This window comes from Myxocyprinus asiaticus, chromosome 9, assembly GCF_019703515.2.
Source record: "Myxocyprinus asiaticus isolate MX2 ecotype Aquarium Trade chromosome 9, UBuf_Myxa_2, whole genome shotgun sequence".
NCBI classification, from domain to species: Eukaryota; Metazoa; Chordata; class Actinopteri; order Cypriniformes; family Catostomidae; genus Myxocyprinus; species Myxocyprinus asiaticus.
Genome location: NC_059352.1, coordinates 37,412,549 through 37,435,202, shown reverse-complemented (window position 1 = coordinate 37,435,202; position 22,654 = coordinate 37,412,549). Strand labels below are relative to the sequence as shown.

General features: G+C 38.9%; 1 protein-coding gene across 12 annotated transcripts in view; it reads right to left on the bottom strand.

The window, feature by feature from the left end:
* Window positions 1–701: 701 nt before the first annotated feature.
* LOC127446378 (leucine-rich repeat flightless-interacting protein 2-like) overlaps window positions 702–22,654 on the bottom strand; it is an 85,241-nt gene continuing 63,288 nt past the window's right edge. For 2 of the 12 annotated variants that reach the window (XM_051707273.1, XM_051707275.1), the window contains 11 exons: window positions 22,323–22,388; window positions 18,509–18,574; window positions 17,792–17,869; window positions 17,097–17,126; window positions 15,939–16,064; window positions 15,437–15,607; window positions 14,713–14,805; window positions 12,739–12,831; window positions 12,362–12,454; window positions 12,069–12,213; window positions 9,672–11,500 (listed from right to left, as the gene is read on the bottom strand). In XM_051707273.1, the coding sequence (XP_051563233.1) occupies window positions 10,152–11,500; window positions 12,069–12,213; window positions 12,362–12,454; window positions 12,739–12,831; window positions 14,713–14,805; window positions 15,437–15,607; window positions 15,939–16,064; window positions 17,097–17,126; window positions 17,792–17,869; window positions 18,509–18,574; window positions 22,323–22,388 (2,310 nt within the window). In that variant the 3' untranslated portion in view covers window positions 9,672–10,151. Of the gene's footprint in view, window positions 2,292–2,418; window positions 2,524–3,053; window positions 3,134–3,271; window positions 3,345–3,953; window positions 4,140–5,303; window positions 5,419–5,558; window positions 5,609–9,666; window positions 11,501–12,068; window positions 12,214–12,361; window positions 12,455–12,738; window positions 12,832–14,712; window positions 14,806–15,436; window positions 15,608–15,938; window positions 16,065–17,096; window positions 17,127–17,791; window positions 18,443–18,508; window positions 18,575–20,459; window positions 22,213–22,322; window positions 22,389–22,654 lie in introns of those variants that run through there. The other 10 variants (XR_007898208.1, XM_051707282.1, XM_051707283.1 and 7 more) reach the window with 10 other exon arrangements.

Here is a 22,654-nt window from a genome sequence, read left to right as displayed (position 1 = left end):
TTAGTTGTTAAATAATAATAATAATAATAATAATAATAATAATAATGTTAAATTTATATAGTGCCTTACCAGAGTTAAAGAACACAACGTTTTCAAATTTAGTACAGTTTAAAGAAGAAGAAGAAGAAGAAGAAGAAAGACAGCATGTTTCAGTTTCTTCGATTTACATAAGGAGGAATATTCCTAATAGATGAATACTCTATGGAGCATTTAAACCTTTATGGAGCATTTTAACTTTTTTCTGAATAAAGTCACTTTTGTTTTGCATAGTAACAATCAAACACATTCACTTATATAAGAAGAATAATACAAAGGAGATATTTTGATTGAGGAAAAGTGACAATGAACATGTAAGGTTAGATATGGTGATTGACCAGATAAAACATTTTATGACATACAGTATTTTAATAGCGACAGAAGAAAGAAGTGATAGAAAATAGCAACTGGTGATAGAAGCTGCCCAGAGGGTCCTAAGAGTTCATTATTTCAGAACTGATTTATCATCTGAAAAGCAGTGCTGCTGTTAAGAAGTATGCCACTCCCATGGTTTTTATTTTGTGAAGGGAGTAATAAATCAGCATTACCATTTAGTGATTCTTTTTTGCTTATTCCCTTGACATTGTGAGTGAGGGAGAGAACACATTAATAAAAAGTTAAATCATGCAATAAATTTTTTTTTATAAAATATAACAACCCTAATAGCCAGTGTTATTGCATTCATTTTATTTCTTGCTATGTCATGTCGTCATACCATACCATACCATACCGAATAGCTGTAATACCAGTAAAGAATATGATTTGTCTGTCTATGGATATGTCCGTCATTTCAAAAGTTTTGCATATATCAGTCCTCAAGAGGCAGCATATCCATCTGCAATGAACAAGTAAATAATGTGGTGCATTGTCTCTGATGTTTACAGTACCTTGGGGAGAGTTAAGAGTGAAACTCACAATCAGCAAGTAGAAGCATCTTTTTGGCACAACCCAGCAAATACAACATCATGGCACTTATTATTATAGTATTTTTGTGTAAATGCAATGGTCAATTACACTGAATAGTGTTATTGCACCCATTCTGTTTAATTTCTTTTTTCTTTTTCTTAAAAAAAAAAGTTATGTGGATTTCTTTAAACACCCCAAATGCATTAAGATTAATTGTACACTCTGTAAATGATGGATCATTAGTGAAAGTGCTGCAACAACCAGCTTCAATAACCAGCTGCACTCCCATTTTTTCGTGTTGATTCTGCATGTTTTCAAAAGCAATCTTTGAAGGCTGGTGATATCGCATAAGTCAATTTAGCCCTCAGATAATTATATACATGTATTTTGCACCATGATCTGAGACTAAACTGGACATGCATTCTAATGAACAACTGTGCTTGCTGTCTGTCTACTTCTACTTATTACACTTACCAAGATGCATCTTTGCAGTCTTTATACACAGAAAGCAACAAACAATAGCCTTTTTAAGTAGGTGGTCTAAAACCTTAATATTCAACATAACATGATGACAGTAAACATTTTATAACATCTTTTGGCCCATTTCACTTAAATAAGTAAATATGTTTGCTCAAAATGATCAAGGAAAAGCACAACTGTCTCTGCATGTGATAGCATACATTCAATCATACAATCTCTGGACTAAACAAATCTTTATAGAACAACAAAGATATTAGATTTCCAGTAAAATTTTCCAAGTCTTCCAGAAAATACTGATGCAGGGATAAAGTGCATTATCCACCAAGATAAGTGAAGGTCCCTCACCACTGGTTTAGTAAACCAACCTGCTGCCATACTGTAGCTGTGCTCTGCCTGTGCTGTGTTGGTCTTGTGATCAAGATCCATAATCCAGTCCAGTCAAATTCAAGATTGATTTGAGCTCATTGAGCCCCTAAATTCTGCTAATCCAAACCAAAGGTCACTTTTTTGAGCCTCAGTAAGCATTTGTGTCCTCTGCTTGGAATCCACAAGCAAGCTTGACTTTCATGCCTGCCAGCCATAGTAACTTTTTTGAAGTTAGAGTATCACAAAGTCTGAATTAGCAAGAGAATGATTGGAATTACTTGATTAGAACTGTAAGTTTTGGTGAAGGTTTTACTTTTATACAGCTGGCAGGTTACTGGTGCCAAAGGGCAATAAGAACCATGCCCAGATAGCAGAGCAGTTACAGGTGGGTGTCACTGCTGTGTCAATAGGGCACTACGATTGGCCTTCATCTTCTCCAGTCTCTTTGTAAGGTGGCTGTTGGTTGCTTCTAGCTCATCAACACGGTCAATCGCAGATCTCAGCTAGAGAATAAACACAGCAGATATACAATACAATGACTTATTACATCAGTTACTGGTTAAATGTTTAGAATATTGCATGTTTTTCAATAATTCATAAGTAATGCAAAATGTTGCAGTCAGACTGTACCTCTCTCTGCAACTTGCGTTTCTCTACTTTTAGTTCGTCTTCCAATTTCTCCGCAGCCTCAGCGGCCGTCTTATAGCGGGTTACCTGAGACTCCAACCGAATGATCTGCCACATGACAGAGATTACAGTTTATGCAGGAAAGAAGGTTCGGGTTAATCGCATTCGTATTCATAAGTAATTGTACATAAAGTGTACATGTACATTTTTGTACGTTTTACTTTGTATAGACACTGAAACATACAATATCAACATATGGACAGCACTTAAAATGTTGGAGATATACAAATCTTTATGAATCCTCCGACAACTGTTTAACACTGTTGATGTTATGGTGTAACAGTCTCTCATTAATTGATTTGTATGTGTGTGTTGTCACAATGCTTCTGACCAGCCTTTTTTAAATTACACAGAGCAGAATATATTACCAAGTTAAATAAATGTCATAGAATGATGATTTCCTGTGGAACTGTCTGTACCACAACAGGAACAAAATTAACTACAAATAAAGGGAGCAACGACTAAAAGGAGAACATTATAAACAATTGATGATGAATTTTCATGCAAGTGTATGATTCAGAGTTTGTTCCCATGGACATAAAATGGAATACCCTTTGTTTATTTTATCCATGACTTACGTTTTGTTCAAGTGCCTTGACTTCTTGCTCAGACTTGACCAATTTAAATTTTAGGTCACTGATCTGCCTGTTAGCATCTCCTATAGAAACAAAATATTTTCACGATTCAATTTAATTACATTTTTATGAGTTACATTCAAATGTTTCGGAGGGATGTGGGAAAGGGAAGATGCTACATTCTCATGATCAAATGTCAATGGGGGGACTTTTTGCCTGACCTTTTGAAATGTCACTCTGATGCTGTATATTCAACTCATCACTCATGCCATCCTAGATGTGTATGACTTTCTTCTGCAGGACACAAAAAAAGATTTTTAGAAGAATATCTCAGCTCTGTAGGTACATACAATGCAAGTGAATGGTGTCCAACATTTTCAGGCTCACATACAAGCACACACAAGGCAGCATAAAAGTAATCCATAAGACTCCAGTGGTTTCATTCATGTCTTCTGAAACGATCCTATAAATTTTGGCTGACAAAATCTTGCCATTGCAGTCTCTAGGCATGATCATGATTTCATGCTCGATTACACAAATCTTGACACTAGATTGTGTTAGGAAGTAATCAAGCTTGAAATCATGATCGCCAAGGAGACTGCAGATGTCAAGATTTAGAGTGAATATTTAGTTATATTTTAGTCTGTTCTCACGCAAAACCAATTTGATTGCTTCTGAAGACATAAATTAAACCACTGGAGTTTTACGGATTACTTTTATGCTTTTTTTAGCTTTAAAGTTTTGTACCCAATTCACTTGCATTGTATGGACCTACAGAGCTTAAATATTCTTCTAAAAATCTTTGTGATCTGCAGAAGAATTCTGGGATGGCATGAAGGTAAGTAAATAATTCAAGAATTGTAATTTTTGGGTGAACAATTCCTTTAATATGATTGTATAATGTAACTTAACTTATATTAAACACGTGCGATAAATCCAAAGATTACCGAGTCTGTGACGGAATCGTCCGAACTGAGGTGAGAATGGAATGACAATGACATTTTGATGATGCAGGCAAAAAGTTGGTGCGGTGATGATTTGGTCAAGAAACTGCCCTGAAGTGTAGATAGGGTAGGTTTGATTTGCTGTCTGTAATGGTAAATTAAAAAAAAGTAGAAATACATGTAAATACACTCACTGAGCACTTTATTAGGAACACTATGGTCCTAATTAAGTGCCAGACGTGGTCTTCTGCTGTTGTAGCCCATCCACCTCAAGGTTCAATGTGTTGTGCATTCTGAGATGCTATTGTGCTCACTACAATTGTACAGAGTGGTTATCTGAGTTACCGTAGTCGTACCGCCTTTCTGTCAGCTTGAACTGATCTGGCCATTCTCCGTTGACCTCTCTCATCAACAAGGCGACATTTGATTACTGACCTAAAAATAGTGTAGTATTAAATGAGTCTTAAATATTTCAGCTACTACTTTTTAATAAGTTTATAATTGTAAACATTAGTTAACTACATTATTACATTACATAACCCAAAAATGAAAAAAGCTTTCTCTGCACTTACTGTATTAATCTTGGTTAATGTTAATTTCAGCGTTACACATGTTTACATAAGTTAATACATTATGAACTAACTGTATTTTCATAAATTAAAATTAACCAAGATTAATGATGTATTTTTTTTTATTAATGATAACTAATGCATTTTACTCATTTACAAATAGAACCTTGTTGTAAAGTTACCAATAATTACTTTTCATTTTATGATCTTAAATCTAGTCGTACCGCCTTTCTGTCAGCTCGAACCGGTCTGGCCATTCTCCGTTGACCTCTCTCATCAACAAGGCACTTCCGTCTGCAGAACTGCTGCTCAAATTATGTTTTTTTGGTTTTGGCACCATTCTGAGTAATCTCTAGAGACTGTTGTGCGTGAAAATCCGATGAGATCAGCAGTTACAGAAAATCATGCCATGGTTGAACTCACTGAGATCACATTTTTTCCCCATTCTGATGGTTGATGTGAACATTAACTGAAGCTTCTGACCTGTATCTGCATGATTTTATGCACTGTACAGCTGCCACAAGATTGGCTGATTAGATAAATGCATGTAAAAGTAGGTGTGCAGGTGTTCCTAATAAAGTGCTCAGTGAGTGTATATACAAATAGGATTACAGTGTAGACAAAGAATATGCAAAGGGTTTCAGGACAACACAACACTGTAGTAAAATATTACAAACCAGCCTAAATCAACACTTATCGTTATAGAGAATTGACTTCTAGGGTGTTAATGTGTATCTTACTCTGCAGATCTAGGATATGAGGGTCCAGACCGTTCTGTAGGTCATCCTCATCCATGCTTCCCGTCTCTTCGGTCCCATTCTTCTGCTTCTGCTCTACGGCTTTAAGCTTCTGCACCTACACACACACAGCTCAGTAAACATGCTGACAAGCATGACAATGTCCCCATAAGAAAAATTGTGATTTCATAAGACACTCACCCACAATATCAATTAAACACAAAGCAATGAAACAACAGCATAAATAACAGAAATCACCTGCTCAAGCAAACTCTCTCTCTCTTCTACCAGCTTTCTAAATCTGATCTCTGAAGCATACAGAAAAACATACAGCATACACAATCAGACAATGTATGTGCTATGTTACATAAAATATATATTATTGATGTAGTAAAAGACAGCTTTATATTTGTAACACACAAAATATCTGTCAGTTGAAAGCGTCATGGTTACTTGCGTAACCTCTGTTCCCTGATGGAGGGAACGAGACGTTGTGTTGATGTAGTGACACTAGGGGTCACTCTTGGGAGCCCGAGACACCTCTGATCTTTGATAAAAGGTCAATGAAAATTGGCCAGGGTATTTGCATGCCACTCCCATGAACATACAGGTATAAAAGGAGCTGGTATGCAACCACTCATTCAGGTTTTATGCTGAGGAGCCGAGACAAGGTCCGGCATTTCAGCGGGTAGTTCAGCGTTGTGGCAGGAGGGACGCAAGGTCTCGTTCCCTTCATCAGGGAACGGTGGTTATGCAAGTAACCATGACGTTCCCTATCTGTCACTCACTCGATGTTGTGTCGATGTAGTGACACTAGGGGTCCCTATACAAAACGCCGCAACTGGCTGAACTGTGTTACGTGAACTGGCGGTGTGTGGCGGGCAGACAACTGTGTGCCTTGTAGCCAGCGCACCAGGCCAACACATAACCTCCCCCAACATAGTTATGAGTGTCGAACAGCCCTTTGGGGACAAGTCGACTACCCAAAAGGTAGAGACAGGCTAGCCCAGTCGTGGCCTCTTTTCCCCTTCTTTTTTCCACTCCCTAAAAAAAAGGGGGATTATCTGACTGGGCCGACCAGGTCTAGTTGGGGGGTGTCCCTCCCAAGGGAGGGACACCACAGAGACCACACCTCGCCCAGAAAGAGGGGCTGTAAAACCCCTTCTTCATCTCGGCCGGAGGGACAGTCTCGTCAGACGTACCAGCGGGTGGGGCCTCGCGGCGGGGTGGAGCCTGAGGTGCCACACTGTGTCGTGGCCATTCTGAGTTCAGTGACATCGAAGTACTTACCTTGCTCCTTGTGACCACCCCCAGAACAGCCTGGGATGGGGGAAGAAGAGGCCTGTCCTCGTGACCTGTGGAGACTGTCACATCAGGGGCGGATTTGTGCCACAGCTGGGCGCTCAGGGGCGGGGAGACCGCCACTGGAGTGCCAAACCTGCCAAATAGAATGGTGGACAGTGGTCGTGATGACGGCCGTGCACACCGGATATGTGACCCAGGGAACAAGGAAACCACTCTTGCTGAACTCTTGGGTACTGCAGCCACTTGGGCATGCAGTGCAATTAAATGCAAAGGTAACAAAAGATTCTCCTCCCGGCCCTCGACCAGGGGATGGAGTGGTCTGCTTACCACCTCCAGAGCAGCAGGTTTCGTCGTCCCTGGGTCGCCCGTCTCAGGGGCGCTTCGAAGCCTTTCGCGGGTTCTTGGTGGCCGCGAGACGGGTGGCGTCTGCTTCCTGCGGTGGGCTCCACGCCGGGCCGCAGGGGCGGGCTGTGGTGGAGCCAGTGCAGTCACTGCAGGGGGACACCCTTGGCGATGAGCAGACGGGGTGCGGGATCTTGAGCCGCGCCGGGGCAGGATGTGCTGGATAACCTCCACCTGCTGCTTCACCACTGAGAACTGCTGGGCAAAGTCCTCGGTGTTGCCGGACTGGCCAACTTGGGAAATGGGGGCAGCAAGGAATCGTGTCTTGTCGGCCTCACCCATCTCGACCAGGTTGAGCCAAAGGTGGCGCTCCTGGACCACCAAGGTGGAAATCGCCCACCCGAGAGACTGCGCCATGACCTTCGTCGCCTGGAGAGCAAGGTCGGTCGCAGAGCGCAGCTCCTGCATCAATCCCGGGGTGGAACTACCCTCGTGCAGTTCCTTTAGCGCCTTGGCGGACTTGCAGGAGAGCCATGGCACGCAGGGTGGAGGTGGCTTGTCCAGCGGCACCGTAGGCATTGGCCATCAGAGACGACGTAAACCTACAGGCCTTGGATGGGAGCTTTGTGCGCCTGCACCAGGTGGCGGTGCTCTGTGGGCATAGGTGCACCGCGAGCGCCTTTATCCACAGGGGGATTGCCGAATAGCCCTTGGCCGCCCCACCATCGAGGGTAGTGAGGGCGGGGAAGCTGAAAGATTGGGACCGGGCAGTAAAAAGTGCCTCCCACGACCTTGTCAGCTCTTCATGCACTTCTGGGAAGAAAGGAACGGGGGCGGGGCATGGCTTTGAGCGGCGCTGAGAGCCCAGGAACCAATCATCGAGCCTCGAGGGTTCAGGGGAGAGTGGAGGGTTCCACTCTAGCCCGACGCTCATGGCTGCCCAGGAAAGCATGTCATCATCTCCGCGTCAGCCTGTGACTGGGCGACCGCACCCGAAGGGAGAAGCCCAGCTGAGGCTTCTCCGATGCTGCACTCGAGAGCTCATCACTTTCGCGGGCTCCGAAAAAGAGGTCGAACTCGCCATGAGATGAGCCGGCGGACTCATCCGGAAGCCCGATCGGGGCAGACGAGCGTGCTGGGGAATGGGAGGTCCGTGGGGGGATACCCGGTGGAGGTGGTCCCGTTGGGGTCCCCAAATCGCCCCCAGTGCTAGCCGCGTTGGCCTCATACCCGTGGGTAGAAGGACCGAGGCGGGAAGCCTCTGGGGTGTCTTGCTTTTTGACGAAGGTAAGCTGCAACCGCATCGTTGCCATCGACATGTTCTCGCAATGAGTACATGACCCATCCACAAACGCTGTCTCCACGTGAGCAGTGCCCAGACACGACAGACAGTGATCATGACCGTCAGAAGGCGAGAGATAACGAGCGCAACCAGGAATAACACACAAAGGAAAGGCATCTTTAAAAAGACGCGTCTTTAAAAAGACGTTCTGTGTGTGCCGCTCTTTTAGAGATATATACTCTTTTAGAGAAATATACTCTTTTATTTCTGCCAAAGCGCCCAGGGGCATTCTCTGCAGTGCAACAGTGCAGAGGAGGGAGAAGCCGCTGAAATGCGCCGTCAGATCCAGCAGAGGTGAATGAACAGTCGTGGGAATTCAGCTCAGTGAGCATGACCGTTCGGCTCCAAAGAGAAAATCTGAATGAGTGGTTGCATACCAGCTCCTTTTATACCCGTATGTTCGGGAGAGTGGCATACAAATACCACTCGCCAATTTTCATTGGTCTTTTATCAGAGACCAGAGGTGTCTCGGGCTGCCAAGAGTGACCCCTAGTGTCACTACATCGACACAACGTCGAGTGAGTGACAGATAGGGAACTTTGAATTCCCCTCTGGGTTCATGTTTACTAGCAGTAAAGTTACTTTGTGCATATTTCAGCATGTTATATTAATTCATATTATTAATATATATATATATATATATGTACAGGGGTGTCCAAAAGAGACAGCCTAGTGAAAATGCTTCTTTTCAGCATTTTTCTAATTGAATACAAAATATTTCATGACAAATATTATCACAATTTGAGTGATAAGTTGAAATGAAAACCTAATATGAATTTCAGAATTTCGTAGTATCTGTTATGTCCCCCACCTATTGCCTTAATATCAGCATGTGTTTGAGCATGCACTTGGCTTCACAACTTTGTGTAAAACCTGATGATCCATGTTATCCCAGCATATTTTGAGAATGTTTTAAAAAAAATATATTGTGTGCTTTAGTGGAAGCAAGAACATCCAACCTTTTCCCCCCAATTAGTAAACTTGGTCAATATCACAAATTTGCTAACATTTGATTACTGACCTAAAAATAGTGTAGTCTTAAATGAGTCTTATATATTTCAGCTACCACTTTTTAATAAATTTATAACTGTAAACATTAGTTAACTACATTATTACATTACATAACCCAAAAATGAAAAAAGCTTTTTCTGCACTTACTGTATTAATCTTGGTTCATGTTAATTTCAGTGTTACATATGTTTACATAAGTTAATACATTATGAACTAACTGTATTTTCATAAATTAAAATGAACCAAGATTAATGATGTACATTTTTTTATTAATGAAACTAATGCATTTTACTCATTTACAAATAGAACCTTGTTGTAAAGTTACCAATAATTACTTTTCATTTTATGATCTAAAATCTTTGTTTATTTCCAGGATTAAATATAAAATTCCCACTGCAGTTACATACAGTAGATAAAAAATGCTTCTGAGCTTACTGTTAAAACAATTTATTAAAAAAAAAATATTAGATATCAATAGTAAACTGTGCATGGGGTTAATATTATAAAATCAAATATTATAGTAGATATTACCTTTGTATATGTCCATTGATGAGAACATTGTACAATTACGATACAACAAACAGTTTTGCCATTTGCTTTTTATTTATGGTAACAAGTACAGTAATCACAAATAGAATGTTTTGAGTTGACAGTATTTGAAACACTCTTGACAGGTAATTTTTCAAATTTACATTTTTTGTTTCAGAATAATAATAAAAAAAAAGAATTCATTTGCATTAAAAATTTTTAAAGTAAAATTGCTACATTGTAACACAATTACAAGTTCTTGACAAAGAAATCAAAAGGATTTTCATAAACATCAGCAAATGTCTCTTATTGTCTCTTAAAAATTATGACACAAAAAAACTAAAGATCCTCTCAGTCTTAAGCTTGGTTGTAAAGAAAGGCTGTGTTTCATTTTCTATACTCAGTCCTCTCACAGCAACAGTTACATCTTTTGGAGGTTCATTGCTGTGCAAACTTACTTCATCCAGCTCTAAAAGAGCAGCATCCCATGCAACAGCTTCCTGACAACTATCGAGAAGGAAAGCTAAGCCCTTGTACTCTACTGGCATGCTAAATGAGTCTTCCTGTACACACTCTGGCTCAACCTCTGTCTCTCGTTGGTTCTGGGACTGTGCACCATTGCCTCCTTTTGTATTAAAAATACTCACTTCATTAGAGTCTTTGGCTTCAAACATGTGATCTTGAGAGGTTTTCATGGCAGCAATGATTCCTATGCTTTTCCCATTCTCTGTTTGCCTGCTCTGCGGTTCAAATTCTGTCATTGCAGATGTTATCTGACTCTTAGGTTTTAATGGATTCATTATCATATTTTGAGAGGTTTCTGGGCTTGAACCAACATTTCCTTCATTCTCTGACATGCTTTCTTTGTTCACAATCACAGTTACATGCTCTTCAACATTAATTGGAGGGCACTTTGCCTGTGAGGATTTAAATAGGCAATCAGTACACATGGACTTGTAATTTTCAGAATATTCTAAATCAGAATCCTCCTCCGCACACATTGACCATTTACTGAATGCTGCCATTTCTGATTCATATTGGGCCGTTTGACCTTGTGTTGAATTAAGTTGATTCCTCTGTGTCTTAATTCCTTCATTTAAAAGAGTTTCTTTTACAACTTGTGTACTAAATGTCCAGACTTCATCCTCAGATGGACAACTTTTTTCTTGGACTCTGCTTTCCTCTGATTGAGTTAGGGGCGTATCAAGCTTTTGTGAGTTTTCCTTCATGACTCCAGCTTGTCCAATGGCTGAGAACAGCTTACATTCTGGACTTTGAAGTTCAACTTCATTCTCTGACATGTTGAACCCTGTCTTCTGGAGAACTTGTCCTTGAATTGACTGAGCCCTTATTCCACAGGGTAATGCCAGAAGTCCATCTGAATATGAATCATCTTGAGGCATTGTGTGTTCCTTCAAACAAGAACCCACCACTGAACTGACCACATCAGCTGGCGAACACTTCTTTTTCTGTGCCTCAAAGCCTGTGGTCCCCTCTCTTGCATTCTCTTCTGTTTGTGGGGTGTAGACAGTGAAATCTTGCTTCACTTGTGTTTCTTCATTTAACCGATTTCCACGCTTCATTGACACCGCCTGAAGCACCTGTGTGTTCCCATAGTTTTGTGGGATCTCTGTCTCTGTACTTGGGTTTATCTGCAGTTCTGGACCTTTGTCTGTAACATTATTGGGATTGAGATAAGAGGCCAGATTGAAAATACCTTTTTGATTAGATTGAAAGAGCGAATCACAATTAAGATTCCGTTTAAACTGAGAATTATTGAATTGTCATTACTTTTGCTAAGCAACTTGCAGTGTTTATTTCTTGAATGAATTAAAGGCTGATTAATGGAGAAATAATTTAAACAGAGATGGCATCAGATGTGATTAATTTAGTTGTTGTTGAAAACTCAGCATAAAATGGAAATTTGTGTATGTAAAGATAAGTTATGAACAGCAGCAAGCAACATTTAATCAAAATCAGTAGGCAGTTTTGTTCTCAAAAGGGTAGTGCAAACAAAAAATATTTTCAATTAATCTGATTATTGTTTGATCAATTAATAGCATGTCATATTCCAACTATACTGCAAGAAATATATTACAAATATACTGCAAGAAAATACCATAAAAGCAAAATGCTAGAAATCTACATACTATTATTATAATTTAGTTACTATAATTTAGTTGCATTAGCTGATTAGATTTAGTGACAGTAAAAACATTAATGGAAAACTCTTGTCTTACCTAACATGCTGTCTCCACTCATGGTGGGAGTGCGAGCACCTTGATTAAATCGGGAGGATATTTCCACATCAGCATGCCCATCAATTACCCCATCTGCTATCTCTCCATTGGCTGTCACCTCAGATCCTAGCACTATGCCATATTTCTGTGCAGGAATGCAATGTGATATCAATATCCAATATTTTTCCTTTACCTTATTATGTTCATTTTACTTTGATCTCAAGATAATGATGGTTAATTTAATAACTTTAACATCCAGGCTGTAATTCACAACATTTCTTCTAAATCTCTACCTTTAAAGCATCCCTAAGCCGTGAAACCTCATCCCTGAGTGCATCCTGTTCATCATGGATTATGTCTGAATACTCCTTCTGCCTCTCTAATGCCTTAATGCGGTCATCCACAAAAGTGAACAAGCAGGGAGGGGAAAAAACAAATGAGTAAGGGAAAGACTTAAGGTTATGCTACAAAGGTTATTTGACAGTATAGAACATTCAGTTCCTTCATAAGTTATTAGCTTAATAAGTTACGGAAGCAAAGCAAGGATTTGGGGAATTCGAACAGAGACAACCAATAAAGAGATAAATTGTTATTTAAGGCAGGTGTTAAAATCTTGATGCTTGTTTTGATGTGATATGATAAGAATAATAGTTACAGAAAGTAAGTGTACCCGAATGTTTTTATCTTTCCATTCCAATGTTTCTTGCAGGTCAGAGATCTCTTTAATATAGTCCTCCTGCTTCCCACGCGACTGTTGGGCTTGCTGAGCCCCGGCCATTAGAGCAAGCACAGGAACAACAGATGGACAGGTAGAAGAATGTTAACCAGAAAATGTGAGAGAAGAAAACTACACAGAAATAAGACAGAATCAATCTACGTATGCCAGAAAGACAAAGAAACAGAAGAGTTTTGATGGCTAGAACAGTGGTTCTCAACTGGCTTTGCTTCAGGACCCAGATTTTACAAAGGACATCAAGTGATGACCCAACACAGTACCAAAACTGTTTTGTGTACAAAAGTAAACAAAAAGTCCTTATATCAAACGTAATACATTGAAATGTAATAATACCATTAACTGGATAGGCTCAACAATATGCAGACTTTGAAGTTGGTGACAGAAGGTCAAAAGTTCTGCTGCTGAAATCGGTCTGTGCTTATTAGAAATCAAACCACTGCACCCAGAGGCCGAAGCTGAAAGTGTTGTTGAACATATGGGCATGTGTGAGCTCCAGTTTCCTGGTGAAATGTCAACAGAATGGCACCAAACGCAAGTTTTATTTTGAAGTGAATTATGAAATTCAGTCAACAGGAATGCATATTTCATCGTCAGTGGATTAAAAATGTAATTATAGAGTGAAAATGCAACCTCTGAATAATGATAATCATTGTTTATGTGAACACGATTACTTCCTGGTTCCATGGGAGAAGAACATATATCTCGGAGGTTTGTTATGCAACTCTGTCAAAGCTCTAGAGGGAAAGGTGATCTTGCAAAATTGTCTGATGGGGATGCCACTTGTCAGTAAATAGGCAGAATGGGGTCAATTTCAGGGAATGTGAACATTTGGAAGCAGCATGACAATTTCCCATGCAATCATGTTGTCATATGCAAAAGGCTGAATATATATAAAAAAAAAATCTAAAATATTTATTTTGAGAAATTAATAGTTTCTTGAAAACAATCCAAAAAAATGTTTGCTTTTGTAGCTTCAAAATTTTGGTACCCGTTCACTTGCATTGTAAGGACCTACAGAGCTGAGATATTCTTCTAAAAATCTTTGTTTGTATTCAGCAGAAGAAAGTCATAAACATCTGCGATGGCATGAGGGTGAGTAAATGATGAAAGAATTTTCATTTTTGGGTAAACTATTTCTTTAAGTGTAGTTTTGTTCATGGATTTTCAAGGATGTCACACAACCTGTCTGTTACGATGCAAGAAATCCTGCCAGTAAAATAACAAGCTTGTCTAAAGTTATATACTAGTCAGGGGCTTCTGCCCGTACCCTAAAACAGATCTGTCCCTACATGGAAGTCAGTCCTAGCCAGAACGTTGTGTATGTGTGTCAGCTAGGGAACACAAGGCCACTCACCTAACATAGTGGTTGGATTTGAAAGTCCAGCACTGGCATTGGTATAGTTTCAATATCCAATTTCCAAAAACATTAATTTGTAAAGGGGAATTAGTACAAGAATATAGCAGGACATATGCACAATCTACTTGTTACTCACAGGTGGGCTCCGCCTATTGGTTAGTCAGTATTATCTCTAACCATGCACCTAACCACATCCTAATACTGTTTCTGTTGGCATCAACCTAATTTGGCTAGCTTCAACCAAGTGACAGAAGAAACTGCCCCAAAAATACTGCAACATTTGAGTGGACACAGCCTTGGAAATCAACAACAAAAGCATGGGAAGCATTTTCTCAAAGATTTCTTGATATTTTGCTGTACTAATGCACAATTATGGTTATTTTCATGTTATTATTTACATTTAGCACTTTTTTCTGTGCTGTACACCACCCTATCAATACAGACCTTCGACCCATTTTGGGTCACGACACACACCAGTTGAGAACCACTGTGCTAGAAAGCACTGTTTGGAGTGCTCCTTATCATTTACTAGTGTAACAGGAAATGCTTACCGCTAACAACTCTTCACTCTGCTTCAGCATTTCCTTCATTTCTTCAAACTGGAACTTCAGGAGACTGTGAGCATGCCGTTCTCGCTCGAACTCCTAACAAATATTCAAATGAGAAACCGCCCATCATAACTGCTATTTTTATTTATTCATTTTTTTTATCCCCTTTTCTCCCAATTTGGAATGCCCAATTCCCACTACTTAGTAGGTCCTCGTGGTGGCATGGTTACTCACCTCAATCCAGGTAGCGGAGGACAAGTCTCAGTTCCCTCCGCTTCTGAGACCGCCAATCCGCACATCTTCCATGCACCGATCCATGCACAAATTACCACGCACCCCATTGAGAGCGAGAACCACTAATCACAACCACAAGGAGGTTACCCCATGTGACTCTACCCTCCCTAGCAACCGGGCAATTTGGTTGCTTAGGAGACCTGGCTGGAGTCACTCAGCACACCCTGGATTCGAACTCACGACTCCAGGGGTGGTAGTCAACATCAATACTCGCTGAGCTACCCAGGCCCCAGCATCATAACTGATATTTAAGATTCTGTGGTACAACTCCCAAGATGAGAGCCAAAAACAGTTATAGTTAACTTTATGAACTGAATTATCTAATGACACGATAGCTCTCTGACTTTCAACATGCCATTATCTACATTTGGACATTCTAAGTAGCAAAGAATATTTGAAGTGTATCAATAAGATGCAGCCATGTGTGTCTTACCCTGGTTTTTTCCTCACACTTTCTCTGTGTCTCACACAGAAGTTCCTCCAGCTCCATTAGTGTCTCTCTCAGTGTGTCCACCTGATACATAAGATTTGTCTTCTCATTGTCTAGCTGAGCGTTGCACACCATAGCCTTACGGTACTTCTCTTCCACCTCCACCAGGGAGTCCTGAGACACAACGCATTCCAAAGGATGATCTTGTCACAAGTTTATTCCTACACTCACCAAATTATGAAAATGCAAAAATATGCACACTCACAAACACACAAGTCCACAGACAGTTTGATGCATATTGCACACAAAATTTTTCAAAATCAAGCCTTACCAAAATCAAAAGATAAAATCTGAATTCCAATAACAGAATACATTGCTTTAATTGCATGAACTGCAATTTTTATTAAAACATTCTTAAGCAGCCTCTTCCTGTATTAACTATGCAATCAGTGATGTTTACAATCATTGATACATTCATATCATGTTATGAATACACCAAAATTACCTTAATTTCCCGTATGGAGGCCTCGGTGTCAGCTGAAATCGAGGTATCACAGCTTCCTCTTCGTGATGACCCTCCACCCAGAGATGCAAGAGTTGCAGCAGAGAGGCTGGAGGCTGTCCTGGATCCCTAATGAAGATGTTTCAATATTTATTTCACATGGTGGATCACTTTATTGTGATATTAAAAACTGTATTTGTTAAGGGTCCCAACACCTTTTGACCCATACATTTCCAAGACCTTTCCAGCGGTTCATGATTAACATGGATAACAGTTTTTAAAAATAATTTCATGGAGATCTCACTGACAAGGGGCAAATAAAAGCCAAATAAATATTTAAGAATGGAACATAATTTGAATATAAAGAGTTCCATGACTTTTCTATGATTTTATAAATTTTCATTACTTTTTTATTACTCTTGGAAAGCACAATTTAAAGGGATTGCTTACCCACAAATGAAAATTCTTTCATCATTTACTCATCCTCATGCCATAACAGATGTGTTTGACTTTCTTTCTTCTGCTGAACACAAACAAAGATTTTTAGAAGAATATCTCAGCTCTATTGGTCCTTACAATGCAAGTGAATGTTGACCAGACATTTGAAGCTCCAAAAATCACATAGAAGGCCACATAAAAGTAATCCATATGACTCCAGTGGTTAAATTCATAACTTCAGATGCAATATAAGTGTGGGTGAGAAACAGATTAATATTTAAGTCCTTTTTCACCATAAATCTCCACTTCACTTTCAAAGTGTGAAAGTGAAAGTGGAGATTTATAGTAAAAAAGGACATAAATATTGATCTGTTTCTCACCAACACTTATCATATCGCTTCTGAAGATATGGAGTTAACCACTTGAGTCTTTTTTATGTGTCCTTTACCTGATTTTTGGAGTTTCAAAGGTCTGGTCAAAATTCACTTGCATTGTATGGACCTACAGAGCTGAAATATTCTTCTAAACATCTTTGTTTGTGTTCTTTAGAATAATGAAAGTCATACACATCTGGGATGGCACAAGGGTGAGTAAATAATGAAAGAATTTCCATTTTTGGGTGAACTATCCCTTTAAAAATTCCCAGATATTTCAAGTTTTTCCAAGACTGTAGGATCTATTCTTTACACCTTAAAACAATTATGGGGATGGGACTCTACTGACCTTTTCCAGGAAGTCTGAGCTTTCCTCCACCTGTGTGAAAAATGACATTATTGTACATTACATGTGTTCAGAGGCTATATTGTAAATTCATGCAGACTCTTTATTTCACTCCAAATTAATTTGAAAAAATCAAGATGCGAAACTTGTCATGAGAATTTTGGTGAGACTGCAGTCAATTAGAATTGGACCACATAGTTATGTTCCATGTATTATCCACTAGAGGGAGCAAGACAAACATGATTCATGCTAATTCCACACACAATACTGAAAGATTCTAGTTGGAAAATGGCTAATGCAGGGGAACAGAAGAAAATGTTGACTTTGAAACTGGCAGCCTAGGTGTTAACACTTTATAAAAGGTTGTATTTATTAACATTAGTAAATGTGTCAGGTATCATGAACTTACAATTAACAATATTTTTACAGCATTTATTAATCTTTGTTAATGTTAATTTATGAAAATACAATTGTTAGTTCATGTAAGTTCATAACGCATTAACAACTTTTAACGTATACTACTTTTAATTATAAATGAGTATATATTGAAATTAACATTAACTATGATTAATAAGTGCTCTAAAAGTAGGCTATTGTTTATTGTTAGTTCATGTTAACCAATGTAGATAAGTAATGTTAACAAATACAGCCTTATTGTAAAGTTTTAAAGAGGGCAGTGATGGAAAAGTGACGCTCACCACTGGACTGGCACGAGCTGAACTTGCCCTAGAAGAGGCCCTGGAACCAGAGCCCAGAAAAACTTTGTAGTCTGAAGGCTGACCAGGAAAGCAGGCACAGAGGAGAAAAAACAAAAACAGAACAATATGGACAGAGGAGTAGATGTTAGCAAGAATAGAGTGAGTTTCTTGGCATAAGAGGAGAAATATTTGAATTGACCGGCAAATGACACAGTACCATATAACACCATGCCCATATTGTGGGTCAAAACACACACACTGACATACATACAACATTTGTGGGTTTTAGTATTGAAGAAGAGTCAAACCATTCCGACTAGTAAACAACCAAAAATATAACACGTAATCTTTAAAAAGACAGAAAAAACCCAGATCAAAACAAGACTGGTTAACAATCAATTGCATGCAGTATTAAACTAGAAACATACACCATCAGTCCCACTCTGATCAGTGCCATATAGACATCTGAATACAAGAGTGGGAAAATGGAACAGTGCAGGCTCACTAGTGGCAATGTGTCTGCATTAAATTCCAAAACATTCCTAAGAGAGACCTCAAGACATAAAGACACAGACAACACCAAGGCAAGCCTGTGGTCTGAAAACAGAACCTTGCAGCAAGCCCCAGAAGCCCAGACTGGCTTCTGGGGCTTGGGTATCAGGTATTGTGTATCAGGCTGTGCCCCTGCCAGAGGGAGAGGTTTAGATAGGGCCTTACGACTCCAGTGCTGGAGCCACTGAAACGCCTACTGGCAGAGTATGAATTCTCTTCATGCAGTGAGCCCTGCAGACAGAACAGAACCTTTCACTATACACACACACTCTACACTATAAACCTTATAACATCACATTTACCTCACCAGAGTTGGAGAGTAACTAAGGCCACAACCACACTAATACACTTGAAAACGCATCTTTTTCTCTACGTTTTGGCCTTCCGTCCACACTGACACAGCGTTTTTTGACAGCGAAGTGAATACATTTGAAAATGGCATCTTTGTGCTGTAGTGTGGACAGGAAAAATTGAAATATCTGAAAACGATGACATATTTGTTGTCATGTGACGCAGTCATGTGATTCATTCAACTCCAAAAAATCAAGATTGTGGCCCATGTTGTAGCGGCACTGTTGTGCCTGCTATTCACTTTGATAATGCTGTTAAAGATAAATGTTACTTTGTGCAACCTTCACATTGAAATCCTTCATAGGCGACAGGAAGTTTACGCAGAATTGCTGTCTGGCAATGAAACACGAGGACATTTGTGTTTCAGGCTGTACATTTAATGGCAATTTTAAGTGAATTAAAGAGTTATACATTTCTGTGTGGACGAGCAACTTTTGGAAAACACTTGAATACGGCAGTGTGGACGGAGAGCATTTCGAAAATGAAAATGTCGTTTTCAAATGTATTCGGATTAATGTGGATGTAGCCTGAGGAAAAGTAGCACCACCACTAACTTCACTATATTTTTTCAGCGTGACATTAGTTCAGCTGTTTTCTGTTTTTAACACATTTAATAATGTGAACTGTTTTACAGATGAGCAAACTGAGGTAATGATCAAATGCGCTTACGTAACATGTCCACTCTCTCTCTCATTAGCAAGTATGAAACAAGTTTGATTCAGTTAAGTGAATCAGATCATCTGGAAGCTTCATTTAAATGAACCGATTAAAAAAACAATTCATCGATTCATTTGACTCCCAACACAGATGACTGCAAACCATTTTACATTTAGTTTTTTTGCAGCAATATACAAAATAATATTATAATATTTAGTTAAATAATTTTACAAAACAAAATTACATTAAGTTAGGTGCTACTGTTCATCAATATATTTCTGCCTCAGCTATATAAATTATGGTGTTTTCTAGTTTTATGGCCAAAAAAATCATATGACTATTGCAATTTAATTGCGATTTTGACAAATGTTTTACCTTATTAATACATTTTATATTTAAAAATTTCAGTGTTTAAAAACACATTTCATGAGGGAAATAATTGTTGTTGCATAAGTGATCAATGATAGCATCGAATATTTCTTTATACCTTTTTTTTTCTTTCTTTTTTCTTTATTCACCTTGCCTATCTCTGTTCTGTTCTCTCACTGGTACCTTTTTGTGCGATGCATTCTGATTAGTGAGATCTCGTCAGTGTACAAAAAATAGGCACCGATCAGAATAACGGATTAAACCAAAGAATTCTGAGTTAAAAAATCTTTTAAATAAAACTGCAGTTTAGAAATTGCACATGTGCATATCACAATTTTATTGCAATTACAATCAATTGTGCAGCCCAATTTTTCTGCCAGATTTGTGCTCTGGTTGCAAAAAATGACAAACAAAATCTCAAATCTAAGTTTAAAAGAAGTTTAACCCACAATGTAGTAAGCTACTTGTTATACTTTCAATGTAGTAAGCTGCTTTTTATTAGTAGCTTGTAGCGTAGCTAACTACTTTTTCAAAAGTGTATCTTGACTGTACTCTAACTGCTTTAAATTATTAGTAACCTATAGACTGGAAAGCTGCTGTTTTGGCAGACCCTCCAACACTGTACATCACACACACTCTGTATCTTTCAGACATGTAACACAAAACAGACAGTTTAAAAGGAAAATGAAAACTAATGAGCCTCTCATGACACTTTTATTTATCCAAAATGATACATCACCATGATATGTAATCTATCAGGGCTGCTTACAGGCAGGGGAGACATACTGTAACACATTAGGTAGAGGAAATGCTCATTACATTCAGAGGAGCTCAAAGGAAGCATGTTTATTGTAAGACAACACATTAGCCATTAACTCTAATGCACTCGGAAGTACTCTAAGCACTTATGGAATGACTAAATAAAGCATTGATTATACATTAGATGTCACTGTATGAAGCCATGGAAGCCAGAGCTATTGACATTGTGTCTTGTCAATACATGTGTAACCAAAGAAATTCAGAGTATCTGGTTACTAAAAAGCTCACATGACATGAATTGACACACACAACATATGTTTTTACGTTCATGACAATGTGTGCCATGTGTGCACTAAAATCAAACAGAGTGAACTGACAGTCTGCATGCTGGACTGCATGCAGATAATGTAGTTCTAGCTTGGTCAAAGGTCACAGAGATTACAAGTGTTGGAAACAAACCCTGTGACTTCTTGAGCAGGGGGTTTCACTAAAAAGCACAGAGGGCTAAAGACAAACAGACAGAAAGAGAGGAAGGAAAAAATACTTACGCTCATAACACATTTTTCTTCAAAACCACACATTACTCAGATGCAAAGATAATCCCCCTATTCTTACATTTTAATACATTTGATTTTTATGAATCACAACATTTGAGAACCCCTACCCAAGACCTGAACCATAAAAACCATGTTGAGATAAATCAGTACAACGTCTGATTTGAGTTTTTGAAAATGTAACTAAATTAAATAGTTTTAAAAACTATTCATCCCTTACAGCACTGTGAATGGTCAAATTTATTCAAATTAAATATTAACTAATTAACCTGTCGAAAAAACAAACATCCATCCATCTTAAACCAAGGTGGTTTACTTGGCCTAGTTGCCCTTACAAAAAATCGAGAGTTCTGGCAAACTTGCCGCAACTCGTTATTTTCACATGCAAATGAGCTTAGCTGCAAACTCTTCATTCTCACCAAAGGTTTGCTTCAGATTCACCACTACCGGTGAAGAGCTGCAAACTTCTGGCAAACATTTGTGGTGAACCGCAATCTCATTTGCATGTGAAAATAATGACTGGGAAATCTGCGCCAAGTTTGAGCAAATTTGTCAAATCTCTATATTTTTTAAAGGGTGGTTTTGAGCTGGTTTAGCTGTTTTGCCAGCTGGTTTCCCTACACCTCTAGAACTCGTAAACCTGAACAGCTGGTTTAAGATGGGGCTTTTTTTCCAGTAGGGTAGGTAGATTGCTAGCTAGATAGCGAGCTAACATTAGCTAATGTTACCTACAGTAGCTAGCTGATACTAGCCTTCAAAAACTCAACCCTGCTTATGATGATATCTGGGCACTTTTGATTTTCAACATAATATGGCATGGCACTATGGGAAGCACTAATTCTAATCTTGCATACTATTTAGGGCAGACAGTATGCAAACAGGAAGCAGTGCCAGTTTCCATGTTAACAGCAACTTCTCTGATTGGAGGATTAGGATTGTACTTCATTCAGAATTTGGCAACTAAACAAGATTTGTTTTAAAAATGTTGAAATCACATTGTCTAATGGCTATTACAGTAGCATATACCATCATTTAACAACCTCAGAACTCATGGAACGTCTGTCTTGAAAGGTATATTGAATATGATTTGAACTTCTAGAACTTTAATGTTGTGGTCTTCTGACAGTTGTTTGAGCATAAAGGTTTTTGTGAGATGACTGTGGAAAGAGGAGCGGTCAAACTGCAGAGAGTGTTATAAGGCAAACATAAAACAGGACAAATAATTCTAAAGGCAAAAATAAATGGAGGAATAAAAAGGGATTGTTAAAAGCATTTTGAGAGGGACAGACCCGTCCATTTTGTAGTCTGGCTGAAGACAGACTACTGGTGCTGCTGCAGAGATCTGTGTGGTTGCCCTACAGTAAGCAGAGAAGGACAAAATGAAAATGTGAGAATGAGAAAAAAAAAAGAAAAATAGCTGAGGAGACAGATTGCTGCTTAAGTGTGCTGAATGAATGAAAGAATAAAAAGCAGTGATGCAAATGGCAGTCATACAGAATACTTAATGATTTATTCATTATTAATTCACTTTTAATATGTATTAATTAATTAATCAATAAATAACCTACAGACAATCAAACTGGAATTTAAAGATTTAACATATCTTTAGTAATTTAAGCAA